Genomic DNA, 15,362 nt, shown 5'->3' with positions numbered 1-15,362 from the left:
TCTGTCTGTCTGTCTGTCTGTCTGTCTGTCTGTCTGTCTGTCTGCCTGTCTGTCTGTCTGTCTATCTCATCTCAAAGGAATGATAGGCTTTAAATTTGATCTGTAATTGTCCTGTTTTTGTAATTATAATTTCAAGAGACGTTCTATTTCTATCAATGTTGCCAATAAAAAATTCAAAAACACAAGAAGTCATCAAGTTTTTAAGTCATAAATTCAATAAGTTAAGAAATACATAAAAAAGGGTAAACTCTATATTTATTAGAAGTAAGTTCTAGTGAGTTCTGTTTTTTTTTTTTTCTGTGTAGCTGGAGGATGGCTGGGCTCCTCATAAAGGTTGCAAAAGAAGTTTTGAAAAATACCAGAGCAAGCAAGAAAGTTGCTTAGCTAAACAGATCCCTGACTAATCCTTCTGCAGGCAAAGAGCCATCACTCACCTCATGTAAACCATAGCAAGACGGCAAAGTTCATCAATTTAAGGTGCTACTCCTTCCCCAAGATCCACATGGTTGCTACGGTAACGACATCCCCTGGTGACCTCACTCATCTCTCTGCGCGCGGTTTGCTTTGTTAATCTTGTCAAACACGAATGTTCGACATAACAAAAGACTAAAGTAACAGGATGAAAAGTAAAGTCAGGAGGTCAACAAATGTCTGCACTAAAGCATAAAAATCCCTTCAAGTCTGCTCTCATTTATGTGTCGCCAGAGTCAAGCTTTGGAATTCACTGCAGCTTGTTTTAAGCAAAGGACACTCATTTTGCTAAAGTGAAGAAATTATTTCACCTTTATTGAAGTGAAATAATATAAAAGGGCTGGTATTTAAACAAGGTGCGACTGTCGAGACCATCACCTTTGTAACTGACCCGATCAAAGAGAAGACGCACCCAGATGATTCTTCATGTTGGTCATTTACTTTATAATAAAGTATAGATCCTGAATGCCACAATGTCGCCGTAAAAAAACAAAACTAAGACTACCTATTTAAAGAGGTGGCGAGTCGAGGTCAGCAGCTAGTTACAGTTACAGACAGGTGATAACAGGGGGAACATTGCAGCTGCTTTTGGCTCATAAAACTGTTTAACATCATAAAATAGAAGCTTCATGAGCTTCAGAAGCAGCTGGATTCAGATTTAGAGAAATTAAGAATTCCTTGACAGTTCTGGTGAAAATATGTGACACTCTTTGAAGGAAATAATTAACTACTACAGTGGCTGAAATATTCATCCCTGATATTTTACCTGGTTTGTTGCTTTGCCAAAAAGCACCTGAACATGGCCCAAAGTCAGTACTTTGTGAAGACAGTTTTTACAGGAGTTACAGTTTGATAATCAAACCCACTGGAATTTGTATCCATTCTTCATCATCAAACTGCTGCAGATCTTTCAGGTTGGATGGGTGCTGCTACAATCTTTCCAACAATCTTTAAATCAAACCATTCAAACCCATCCATCTTCTACCTCTTATCTGAGGTCAGGTCACGGAGGCTACAGGTCCAGGAGAGAATACATAATCCCTTCTGCAAATTCTGGGTCTGCTCCAAGATCTCTTCCCAGTGGAACATGCCTGAAAAACCTCCAAAGGGAGGCATCCTAATCGAATGCCTGATCCACCTCATCTGACTCGTTTTGAAGTGGAGGAGCAGCAGCTCTAATCTGAGCTCCCCCTGAATGATGGAGCTCCTCACCTTATCTCTAAGGCTGAGCCTGGAGACTCTATGAAGGAAGGTCATTTCAGCCACTTGTATCTGGGATCTTGTTCTTTTGGTCATGATTCAAACCTTATGACCGTAGGTGAGCGTTGGAACGCAGATGGACAAGTAAATTGAGAGTTTTGCCTTTTGACTCAACTCTTTCTTCACCGTCCTCCTAACTGAGGACGAGCCCCCAATCAGTCGACCCATCTCCCGCTCCTTCTTAAATCAAACCAGACATTCTTAGTTGAACTGAGGTCTGGCCTTTTGACTGGGCCATTCCAGGACTTTTACCTGGTTCTCCTTTCACCAGTGGAGTGTTCTTTAGCATTGTGTTTATGTGTTTAGGGTCACTGTCCTGCTGGAAGGTGGACAAAAACAGGTTTCCCTCAAGAATTCCTCTTTATTTTGCTCCATCCATCTTCCCTTTTAACTCTGACCAGTTTCCCAGTCCCTGCGGATGAAAAACATCCCCACAAGATGATGCTGCTGCCACCACCATGCCTCACTGTAGGGATAGAGTTCTCATTGTAATTAGAGTGGGTAGATTTGCTCCAGACATGGCGTTGTCCACAATGGTCAAAAGGTTTTATTTGAGTCTCATCTGACCACAGCATCTTCCTCCTCATATCTGGATAAATTTACATTTACTATTGGTTCATCTAATTTGTTAAAATCACTTTTAAACCCTACATTTTAATATGGAGTGCACAAAAAGGAGCACTATGTGATTTTAACGTTGGTTTTTACAATTATGCTTGTCTTTTTAGTTTCCTGGTTGGGTGTCAGCCTCTTGCTGGTGAAGCAAAGCTCTACCATGTGCTACTGGGAGGGAGGGGAGGGGGATACTTTCTGCTACTTTGTTTTCTGTTTAATTATTATTGATGTCCACTGGTGTTTTCCCTAATTGCCTAATTGGTTTGGCTAAAACACTATATAACTGTATGGGGTCAGTTTGCAGTTGTGTTTATTCGGATAACCCTTTGTTATATGTATAACAAATGTAGAGTTACATTTAGTTGACTTCATTTATAGTACTAAGTAACTGATTTTTCTGGGGGGCGATGGGTCTTTGGAGTCTTGGTCCCTCACAGTTTCCAGTGAGCTTTTAGTCAAATTCAAACTGCCTTATTTAGGCAATGGCTTTTTCTTGGTGACTCTTCTGTGATAACTTAATAAAAACTACCATGTGAAGGCTAAAACTACGAGGCAAATAGTTTTCAAAAATGTTTTTTTTTAAATATTTTTTGATGTTGAAATATTTGGGAGAACCAAGGCCCAACTAGACCTAATTTTTAAAGGTGGTACACGTTGAGAACATATCCAATCAAAACTAATCTCTTTTAATGACACATTTGATCTAACCTCATTTGGACAATTCAACTACCTTAAATGTACTCTGAAAATAAACTGATAAGACAACCAACACATGGGCATGCACTAAGAACAGATTGTGGAACAGTGTTTTAGAACAAATGTTCCATGAGGTTTCGGTATGTACCGAACCAATGTTTCCATTATATTGTCACTAATTTACAGCGGTTACTTTCTAAATCACTCAGGAACATCTCCACTCAGTCTAATTTTCTCAGTCAGTAAGCAAACATCTGTGGACTGTTGTATTTTTGAAAATAATTATTCCTGTCCATCACCGCTCCGACTTCTCCTGGTTTGTGATCTGATGAGCTAACAGTCCTGACTAAAAACGTTTTTCATGAATTAACTAGTTTGCCTTCTGGTTTTGTTCTGATGTGGAAGTTAGAATGCATCCATCCAGCTGCTCGGTTTAACATGTGCTCAGTGAGCATCAGTCAGCCAGTTTGTTCAGTTTTTCACGTTTCATGTAGAACATATGGTAACTGGGAGAAAGTGCTGGTTGGAATTCTATGTGACAGAAAAGTAATGATAAGCTTTAGCAAGTTAAAAAGGTGTTTGCAGAGTATGTGTGTGTGTGTGTTTTATATCAGAGGTCCCCAACCTCCAGGCCACGGGTCATTTGGTACCGGGCCGCAGAGAAAGAATAATTAACTTATAGCATTTCCGTTTTTTTATTTTTGGAGTCTGAACAACATTTATTTTGAAAAACTGACCGGATTCTTTCCACGACATCAGTCTATGGCTCACTCTAGATGCAGGTCAGAACACTTATCTAGGTCACGTGAGACGTTACTGCTAAAAACAAACCCACAAGCAGCAAAATGAGGAAAAAACAAACGTCTCTGGAAGCCCTAGATGGGGCCGTCTCGTTACTGAGAAACAGACAAAGGGCTCTCACGGATTCAGCTTTATGGTGAGTTGGATTCGTTGTGCACTTTATATTTGTGGTGTATCTAATTTTAAAGAGCATGTTTAAACATCGCCATATTGGCCAGAGAACATTAGGTGGAGGAGAGGGTGTTATTCATGTTGATAACACAACACCAGGACGCAGCTAACAAAGCTGCGAGTACACATTGGATTTACGTTTATTATGTTTTAAAAGTATACCCCCGTTTTCATGACGGTCGTATCATTTTTTGGTTGTGTTTATCTGCCACACCTTTAAAGGCCGGTCCATGAAAATACTGTCTGACAGATTTACTACAGAAACTAAAATTGTGTAGTAAATGGACTATGGACAAACAATGAAGCAGATGTTAGTGGTGCTGTGGTGCGACTGGGCAATGACCTTAACTGAAAGGGGTCCCAAAATGAAATCCTGCTTGCAACCTTGGGCAGGCCTTGGGTAAGAGTCCTAAAAATAAAACCCCATCAACTTAAAAATAAAGAAACTAAACAAAACATAAAAAGCTTGGAAACATATTAGTCATGTTTTACTGTTAACCTGTTGAATTCACAGAGCATTGTGCTTTTTTTGTCCCAACAAAAACAGGTTGCTGTTCAACCTGGTGGCCTTTCATAAGACCGGCTGTCACACAAACAAGTGGCCCACATCGAGTTGATCCCAGCAGATCAGCTTGTTGCAGCTGTAAGGGTAACACCTGTGCTGCTGACATTACCTTTCTGTCTGAAACACTTGCCGCAGTGCTGACAGATGTGAGGCTTTTCCCCCGTGTGGAGCTTCATGTGGAGCCTCAGGGAATTGTGGTTGGCCAGCAGCTTGGAGCAGATTGTACACTGCACCTGGGAGAGAAAACCAAAAATGAGTCGCAGCACAGCTTTTTGACTACTTCAAAATCCTGTTTGTGGATTAGAGAAAAACAAAATCAAGGCTGAGAGGCAAGTTTCGAGCTGTCGCAAGAAAGTTTGAAACATATGGAAACATATAGGAAAATATATGACATTTACCAGCTCAGTTTGCTTTTCTTTCTAAACTGGTATATTTTGGTAAACTCAGCAGAGATGAGAATAAAAGTTTGATGGTTACCTTCGGGGCCTGCGTGTGGACCATCTTGCTGCAGTGATGGAGATGGTGCACGCGCAGGGAGGGGCGCCGAGCGAATGATTTGCCGCAGAGCCCACAGGTGTAAGGTTTCTCTCCGGTGTGAAGGACCAAGTGCTCCTTCAGGTCCCGCTTCAGGCCGTAGGCCTTCTCACAGTGAGGACAGGAGAACGGGCGCTCACCGCGGTGACTCATCTGGAAAAGAAACCCTGTTTTATCCTGAATGATGAGCACCGTTGTCTTTCATTACTAGGATGGGAACATTTCTACTTGACTTAATTAGTCAACCAAAGATTCTAGCATAAGAAAACTTAAGTGCACAGTTCTGAGTCATTGGTTTTGGGTAGTAAAATCATTTGAAGAAGTATGCTTTTATGAAATCAAAGCGATGATAACCCTATTAGAAGAAAACATTTCTGCTAAAACATAAACTGTCAACATCCTCTTCTTCTGACATGCAGAAAAAATGAGACTATCTTGTCTCTTAGTTTCACACTGCTGTTGAAAATCTGGCTAAAAAAAACAAAGTTTTTTGTTATTTAATTTATTTATTTGTTTTTACACTGACACTTTTAGTTGGCCTTTTATTAAAATGTATTTAACTCTTAGCTGGCCTTTTGTACCATTAGTTTAGCTTAATTTTCAGCTCATGTGTCTTGCTTAGCATCTCATGTTTTAGATATGTTTAGTTTCATGACTTTACTGAGATTATCTTAGCTCATATTTTAGATATTGTTTTGTGTGTTTTATGACTCTGTATTTTTGTGTTCACATGTTGTAAAGCACTTTGAATCGCCTTGTTGCTGAAAAGTGCTAAATAAATAAATTTGACTTGACTTATTTTTTTCTTAGCTCACTAAGTTTATCATCCAACCACTCAGGTATGTCTGAAACTGTTCACAGAAATAACAGCTTAAGTAAAATCTCAGTCAAAGAACAACACATGAGATCAATCAAAACCATTCTTTATCCCATTAAAAAAATAATTATGTGCAGAACTTGGCTAAAAAACCATAATATTTCATATTTGCTTAGATGCTTAATTTGACCCTAGGCTCAGATCTGCAACTGTTAAAATAATAATTCTTTGACTTCTCATGATTTTTTTTAATTTGGAAATAGTTTATCTAAAATTTCTGATCCTAAAAGTGGTATACCCCAGGGTTATGTCATCAGCCCTCTTTTCTTTGTGTTATATTGTGTCACTACTATCCTTATTATGCTGATGACATGTTTATTTATTTTCCAAATGGCTAGGATACATTTCTATTAGATTAAATATGTTAGAAAACTTATTTGCTTCCATCAGGAAATCTTTAGAAACGTCTGTTGACGCATCAAATCTGAGAGTCTGTAATTATTAATCTTAGACGGTCTTTTAGGTATAAAATGAAATGAAGGTAATTGGCTTGCAGAAAAACATTAATGCAGTTTGATATATGGGAGCATATTATTTGATATTTTTTACACTCTAAGGATCAAAATGTTTGACCAGAATCTTGCTGAATGTAAAGAAAAACAATCTATCACAGACATATTACAGACAGCAGCTGACATAAGACAAAATATTTGGGGTGTTTTAGAGACTTTTGGAAGAGTCTAGCTTGACAGTAATTTAAAATGGATAGCAAAATCCACTTTGAATACTAAAAAAGGAAAATTGTAACCATAACCATACTGATGTTGTAAAGCAAACTGCATGAGAAATCTGCTGACAGAACGCCTACCAGCTATCATATAAAAAGTATAACTTTTATTATATTTATATATATACTTATATATTAGCAGAAAAAGGCTAAAACTCTCTGAATTAGTGCTGGGCAATATGGAAAAAAATCATATATCACGATATGGACTTTTTTATAACGATAACGATATATATCATGATATACCAAAATTAGATACGTTTTCAGTTATTCTCTGAAAAATATTTTTAAAATAATCTCATTGATTACTTTTTTCAAACTTTATTTCAAAGTTTACCTGAACTTTCTCAAATGACAACAGATGAAGCTGAGGTAAAGCTACAGTAGCCTTCACATTTTTTTCAAAATTATACAGACATTTAAACCGAATTATCAAAATAAACATATTTTAAAAATGTTTTTTAAAGTGCGCTGTCGTTTCAAGTTTCTGAGCAGAAAAACACATTTTTGCACAAAACACAAACGAACTCTGCTCGTCCACAGGTCTGCAGTCTGGGCTTAATGCACCACACTGCGAAGCTCCTTTTCTACTTTGGTCCGGCATGCGTCATATAAGCTCGACTTCACTGAAGTGCTTGGGGCTGGGCATAATGTGCCTCGGGTCAAGGACTTTGACGAGGTCTCGAAAGCTGTCCTTCTCAACTATATACACGGGGACCATGCCTTTACATATGTAATGCAAGATGGCAACTGTGGTTTGTTTATGGCACCGGGAAGTTTTCTCATACGGTGCATCGTGCTAAAGACTCCGTTATCTTTGACAGGCTAGGGTTTTTCTTTTTGTAACTTTCCTCGGGTCTTTTACAACATGCTCGACCTCGCACTTTTTGGACTGTCGTGTATTCTTTTTCGTGGTTCTTCTTTAAATGATAGAAGAGGTTTGTCGTGTTGGCGTCGGAGGAGGAAATCGTCTTGTAGCAGAGATTGCAAATGGCCGTTTTCTGCTCTGTGTCGGACTTCTTGAATCCAAAATGCAACCAAATCACAGACGCACCCTTTTATTTTGGTAAAAGTTCTTTGGCTGCCTGCGTAGCTGTTTCCTGTTGTTGCGAACCTGTGTTTGATACACCATCCACCTCCATCTTTCATCGCTCATGAGTTAAATGCCGTAAAGCATGTCGTAAACCCACATGTGAGTCAAATAACGTAAAGCAGCGTCATGTCACAAAACGGAGGTTCTTTGCAAAATAGTTATTTTTTCTTCTTATTTATCACTTATATAAACTGAGTGTATGCAAAGTGACGGCACTAATACATTCGCCGTAGCCTACGTTATGAAATATTTACATGAATAATTGATACAATCATGATAGAAACAATAGAAGACAAAATATCACAATAGACACTTTTCTATTGTCCCCATGATATGTATCGTTATATCGCCCAGCACTACATTGAATGATAAATTATTTTTCTGAAACTTGTGGATGATGTGAGACATGATTATGAAAAGAAGGCGTAATGTGAATAATTTGGGTTAAGTTAATTATCTCAATAGTACATAATCAATCCATCCATCCATCCTTCCATTTTCTTTACCATCTTCTGGTGCCTGTCTCCAGCAGCCACTGTGCGAGAGGCAGGGGACACCCTGGACAGGTTACAAGGCCATCACAGAGCCACATAGAGACAAACAACTATTCACCCTCTCACTCACACCTAGGGACAATTTAAGAGTTACCAATTAACCTAACGTGCATGTTTTTGGTCTGTGGGAGGAAACTGGAGCACCAGGAGTAAACCCATGTGAGCACAGGGAGAACATGTAAACTCCACCCAGAAAGGCCCCAGTCCGGGAACCGATCCTGCAACCTTCTTGCTGGGAGATGAAAGCTCTAACCACTGTACATCAATAAATATTTAAACTTGAAAAGAAGAAGACAGAATAAAATGGTAAAAATTGCTCAATAATTTTTTTTTAACTACTTGCTCTACCTGATGGGCTCTGAAGCTTTCTGCAGACGTGTAGTTTTTCCCACAGTCCTGGCAGGTGAAGGGCTTCTCATCCGTGTGGCTGAACTGATGTTTCTTCAAGTGACCAATCTGGTAGAACTTCTTACCACAGCTGGAACACCTGTAGCGCCTCTCCCGGACCTCTGGTTTCCAGCCAGCGTCCCCCTCGGCAGCACCCGCAGTTGCGATGGACTCAGCATCAGGGTGCAACGTGCTTGAGGAATCTTTGCTCTGTCCATCGACCTGCTTGGGCGTCTCGGGCTGAGCAGAGCGGTGTCTCGCTCGGCTGGACGGGCCGTGAACTCGTCGGGGTTTAGCAGCCAGACGGGAGCTGAAGCGTATACGAGGAGGAGCGGGGAGGCAAGGGGAACCGCTGTCTCTGTTTGTGGAGTGTGACTGTGCGTCCACAGCAGCAGAGACATTGTCTGAACGTCCCTCTGCTGCTGCATCTGTTCGACTGTCCTGTCTGCCACACTCAGGAATTGGATCAGACCGAATGGTTTGGCCTCTCCTCTTCCTCCACTGTGTGGGCTGTCTCCTCTTGGTGCAGCTGTGTTCTTCTAGCTCCGCATCTGGAGTCTTCTCCTTCTTTTCTCTTCCTTGAATGTTTATTCTGTTGGTCGCTACAACCTCTTGCTCTTTTATCTTCTCCACATAGTCTTCTGTCCAAACAAAAACACAAAAAATCATAATAACAGTAATTTATCAAGAAGAAATAAAACTTTCTTTGTACCATCTTCCTAACTGTAGAAAAAGACAAGCACTGTATATTTTTTCTTCATTTATGTTTTTGCAAACCCAGTGTTTTAAGGTTTTGAACTCATCATCCAGATCATGACCTCAATTATTGATTGTTTTAAATTCTAAATCACTTGTTTCCAACAATTTAGATAATAATTCGACTTGAGTTTTACTGCTTTTTGGTTTGAATGCAACCAGAGATCGTAAAACAATTCTGGACAGATTAATGATCTTTACTTTTAGAAAATCAGAGGCTAAAATCTTTAAAATGATACACTTTTGGCTAATGACTACAGCTAGTGTTTGGAAACAGTCTAAAGTTTCTGATCAAAAAAGTGGTATACCCCAGGGTTCTGTTGTTAGCCTTCTTTTTTTTGCACCAAGTAGCTCCTCTTCACCAAATTTGCCCCACCACTTTCATTTATTCTATTTGGTGATGACATACATATTTACAGTATATCTCCAAACAGCTGGAATAAATTTCATGATTAACCTAGATGTAATCAACATTTTTATAATAAAATTCTGATGTAATTTATTCCCAGGTTTTTTCATTTCTTTCAAGAAGTCGCTCTTTAAAAAAAAACTAACAAACTCAACATCTTTTTTCGTCACCCCAACAAATTACCAAATTTGCATTTCTTCCACTTGAGCGACATTTCCGCTTGTATCTGTCACAAAACTCTGAGTGCATTTAACATAACCAGATTTAAATGTTGTATTATTTCATTTTCTGGTTCTCTTAAATCAAAAACTTCCAACAGTTGCAGATCAGTGACATACAGGCTTTATTGTTTACTTTTCTACTGGAACAGTTTATCAGTCAATATTATATTACCCGATACTTTAGTTCTTGTGAAATTTCATCTTAAACTTTACCCATTTTCACTGTCATTTAAGCAAAGTGCTTGTTGCTGCAACCATTTTTAAAAATTCCTTAATTATTTGTGATTTGGTCAGGTTTGTGTTTTCATGCCATTGTAGCCACTGACATAGAAACTTACTCTGGAATGGCCACTGACTGAGCTAGACGAGACTCGTGGCTGCCATCTTGCTAGGTGCTCTGCCTACAACTGTGTACTGTTTACTAGGGCTGCAACTAACGATAATTTCAATAATCGATTAATCGGGCGATTAATCAATTAATTGGTCGTCTTGGAATTCATTCATTCATTCAGTCATTCATATTGGCCCACATAAAAAAGTTATCTGTATGTAAAGGAGTAGGTTGATGTAAAACTTTTACTACTTCCTTATTTTTAAATAAATCAATATAAATTCAATTCAACATACTCACTTTATATACTTAGCTCTCAAGCAGAAAATAACAATAGCTTATTTAACACCCGTGTTTCACATCTCTAAAAAAACTTACAACTAAATCAATTAAACACACACACTACAAGTACCATTAAAACAATTAATTACATAAATAAGTAGATGTAAATTTAGTTAAATGTTGCCTCACTCTTCACTTGCATACAGTGATCGACCCATGACTAAATATTACTTTGTGACGACACCAGGTGGCGCTGAAAGCAGCGTGCAGTTTCCTGTATGCTAACTGCTGCTAACAGAGCTCACAGAGCTAGTTCTGCTGCTTAACAACTTTAAGACTAAACACAAAACCCTATTCAGCAGATTCTAACCTGCAGTGAGTAAAACATGCCCCCCAAAACGGTAATGGAGTAGCAGAAAGAAAGTTTGCAGTGAGGAAGAGGAGCCGTAGCTTCTTCATCATCATACAGAGAGGACCGAGTTTTTTGGTTTTTTTTTTTACGGAGCGGACGGAGCAATGACTTATATTTGGGAAGGAGTTTGTTCAGCAAACACGCTGCGGGTGACGTCAAGGTTTCCACGACAACGTTAGTGACGCATAAATTGCGCGACACATATCGATAATGAATTTTGTTGCCAACGCTTTTAATTATCGAATTTTATCGATTTTATCGATTCGTTGTCGCAGCCCTACTGTTTACCAATCGAAGTCACACATTGTTAACACTGTGTATGTCCTTAGAGCTGGTTCATCAGTCCACAAACACAGAAATAATTATTTATCATGCATATTGTGAAAACTGTATTCTGTCATGAGCCTCGCCGTGAGCGTGGTCAAGCTTTAGTTGTAGATTCATGCCAACACGACACGCTACTGCTACTGTGATAAAACAACAAGCGCTGTAGTCATTCTAGCCAGATAATAACAAAATTGCTCTTTAACTAATTAAGTATGTTACATGTCTACTTAACCTAACCAAAGCTCTGCTACCAATATCTGTACGTAATTGCACTTGGACTAATAACTTAAACTTAGGTATTGTAGGTTTTCTTTCATTGTTCTGGAAATATTTAGGCCTTATAACATTAGCAAGGCCACCTGTCCACTCCCAACCCATCCATCCTCTGAATGTTCTTAATCCATTAAATAAACGACGCACGGTGGTGCTATAGCTAACTGGGTCAGGCAGTGAGCGAGCATTCATTTATTCATTTCTCAGCTCGGATGAAATAAAACATTTTATGACAGACATTGACAAGGAGCCGAGTGCGAGCTGGCACCTTCCACTGCTTTGCTCAGGTGTTATTGAAGGAATAATCTGACAATTTACAGCCAATCAGAGCGATTCCTCAGCTTCAGCCCGGTGTGAGAACAGAAGATCCAGGAAGTTAAACACAGCACCTTCTATTGCTGCCTGTTTACGAACTGCATTCATTTAGACCCATTCTGATGATCAGTTTTTGACAATAAATTGGTAACCAGTGGGACGATTTTAAAAATTCAAAATGTGTTGGATTTGTCTTTTAAAGATCTATCTAATGGTATCAAAATATGCTGTGTTTGATGAGGTTACAAAAATCAGGTGGCCTTGCTAAGAACATGCACTTCATTATTTAGACAGAGATAACTGCGTTTTGGTCTAGCCTATATTCCAATTCATTGTTATTTAGCATTTAGATTTTACCCACAAAATAGGTAAAACAAGTTTGTAGACTAATGGCAAATATTGAAGAAAATATATCCATAGAAATGATGATGTATTCTCAGTTAACTGGTGTATGCTGACCCTAAGTACCCTGTTTCACAGTAATTACAGCAGACTAGTCTAAAGAGAACAATGACCTCTGGTATAATAACACAGTGTATTAGACTAGTGCTCCCAAAGGCAAAAAAAAAGATAAATAGAATACCATGTAATCTGAAGTTCAGGTTCCAGTAATTTTAAGAATTATCTGCAAAACACTGAGCTGCCATGTTGGCAGTAACTACTGTCGCCCCGTCACACCTACAAAGATGGCCGCTCAGATCTTTACCGTGTTAGCGTAGACTGTGTTGTGGCTGGTCATTCAAGTGCTTTTCTGTTTCAGTGATTGTACCCTAACATTTTAAATGTAGACCCATTAAGATACACAGGATTTGGAGTGATAAAAATGAACTGTAAGTTGACTTGAAACGACATTCTTAGATAAACCAAGCATGAGGCTGGAGCCAGCAGCAAGATGATTATTTGAGAATAAATAAAAGCACCAAATAAAGAAGCTTACATTCTGCATAAACCCTTGGCCTCCTTGGCCCTAACGCTTTGATTCCACTCACTGACAGAGCGGTGATACGACACGATGTGAGCTGCACGTGGGTGAGCTAATTCAAATATCAGCTTCGACCTGTTGTACCTCAACACAAACTGTTTCCACAGAACTACCAACAAACACCTACTGCAATACCCAAAACCACTTTAGTGTTAATGGCTCAACAATAAAAAAATAAAAACACAATCATTTAACCTTGATGAGAAAACAACATTAATCACCGGTTGTCAGGGCTGGTAAACACATTAACACACTGTCTGCTTCCTCAACCTGTTGCTCCAATGAGCCACATAATGAACAAAGTTTATTGCTGCGCGGCTCTTCTTTTACCATACCTTTACGGCAATCATTCATTTAACTGATCAATTTTAGTATCTAGAACTGTGCAAATTAATCCTCTTCCTTCCTGATCACAAAAAAAACTGCACTTATTTTATATGACTGCTACGGTTCAACACACGCAAGGATTCGGAGTAAACAAAGCAAATTTGGATCATTATCTTGTTTTTCTTTGAGCCTTCGTGTTTATTTTGTGTATGGAAAATAGAATCGTTCTTCAAGGAGCTCATCGAATCAATTTTTTTATTTACTCCGATGATTCATTATGTTTGTAATTCCTCCAGTTCTAACGTCTCTTTTCAGCGTCGGTCCTCTGAAAAGACTTCATATTTAAATGAAATGTTACTGCTCGATTTTCTTCTTTCGATCATTTAAAAATTAATTTTAGTGCCCTCGTTTTAATCACCTTGTGTTCTTGCCAACATACCATTGAACTTTTCTTTGAATTGAATAAATAACAATGTAACTTCACTTACAGGGATCAGCTGCCTATCTTATTATCTTTAATTTAGTGTTTATAATTGTCTTTGAGCTGCATTTAGGATTTATTGGCCTAATCAGTTTGAATCAACACATTAAAAGAGCAGGGGTTGAATAAGATATCCACAGTTTGTTGCCGCGGGGGATTTTCTGCATGAGGCTCCTCCTTAGACTCCCATCAATCACAGTGGATAAAAGCTCCGCGAAGCAGAAACAATAAAGAATCAGAGGAGCTGAAAAGCATCTTATTCCTACGTAACAAATGTGCCGTAATGATTTTGTTTTCTTTACTTGACCTTTCGTTTATTTGATGAAGAAATTTTCCGTCCTCCTCCTCCTGCATCTCCGGCTTTTATCTTCACTTCGAGTGCATTTTTCGCTGACTGGAAGGTTTCGCTTCAACAAAGCTCTCAGCTGAAACTAACTGATTTCAAATAATGCGAACGTAGGAATTTTGTTTTTTATCGTCGGGCCGATCAGTGTAGTCATTCATCTGCTCAGAACATTGTGTTAAATAACTCCTTAACTTCTATAATTGGGAGTCCAATTATAAAACTTGGCAAGAAATGAAGTTTTCAAGGGTTGATAAATGTTGAGAAAGCACATAAGAACCTCTTTCCAGTCGTGACGATGACTTAAATGTCCCTCCAGCTCCCCCACATGGACAGCATGAAATGATATAAAGTGGACTCAGACATCAGGATGGGATCTCTACAGCCACGAGCATCACATCTATGTCAGGTTGTTTCCATGACTTTGCCGTGATCGGCAGAATTTTCTCATGTATATGGGAGGTTTCTGGGCCTCCAGCGTCAGTTTCAGTTGTGCTGTTGAGGAGGAAACACCATCAGCAGCATGAAAGGATGCAGTTGAAGGAGTTTTATGCTTGGCGTAGGGCTGCGGGATATTTAAAAAAAAAAATTGCAATGTGTGATATTACAGTTTAATATTGCAAAGACAATATCACTTATGATAAACCCACATTTTCCTGTCACTGTCTCTTCTGTCATCAGTATCATCTTAACCAGATGTGGGCACCTCTAAACCAGCGGTGGAAATTAAACATTTTGTCCACCAGCCATAGTGGCTGGTGGACAAAATTCTTTACCAGCCACTCAAATATTTTACCAGCCACTATTTTTTTGTTGTAACAAAAAGTTATTTCATATGATGATGATCGAGGTGGGTGGAAGCAGTTGTGCTGCCCTACAAGCTGAACAACACCTCTTTCTGGACACTGCATGGAAATAACTAGATTTTTCATATTTTATTTTAAACCATTAAAAGATGCATATCTGTACATAAAAAATTCAGACAAGTGAAATTTATTTCTGTGCTATTTTTTGTGCTTTTGTAAGTTTTTGTATGTAAGTTGTCATGTTTTTCAGACACTTGCTGCTTTTAATGCATAGATCTATTTGTGCTACCCGCTTATATTTAACAGGTAGGATATTCTGATGAAGGAAGTGATTTTTGTGGTTTTA

At 38.8% G+C, this 15,362-nt stretch overlaps 1 protein-coding gene across 2 annotated transcripts in view; it reads right to left on the bottom strand.

Annotated features, from left to right (window-relative positions):
- znf408 (zinc finger protein 408) overlaps window positions 1–15,362 on the bottom strand; it is a 47,242-nt gene that overhangs the window by 7,217 nt on the left and 24,663 nt on the right. For both annotated transcript variants that reach the window (XM_017427112.3, XM_017427113.3), the window contains 3 exons: window positions 8,713–9,392; window positions 5,057–5,266; window positions 4,689–4,812 (listed from right to left, as the gene is read on the bottom strand). In XM_017427112.3, coding sequence (XP_017282601.1) covers window positions 4,689–4,812; window positions 5,057–5,266; window positions 8,713–9,392 — 1,014 coding nt within the window. The remainder of the gene's footprint in view (window positions 1–4,688; window positions 4,813–5,056; window positions 5,267–8,712; window positions 9,393–15,362) is intronic.

Source organism: Kryptolebias marmoratus, linkage group LG15 (assembly GCF_001649575.2).
Source record: "Kryptolebias marmoratus isolate JLee-2015 linkage group LG15, ASM164957v2, whole genome shotgun sequence".
Lineage (NCBI taxonomy): Eukaryota > Metazoa > Chordata > Actinopteri > Cyprinodontiformes > Rivulidae > Kryptolebias > Kryptolebias marmoratus.
Note: the sequence above shows the minus strand (reverse complement) of the source record. Positions and strands in the feature narration are given on the sequence as shown.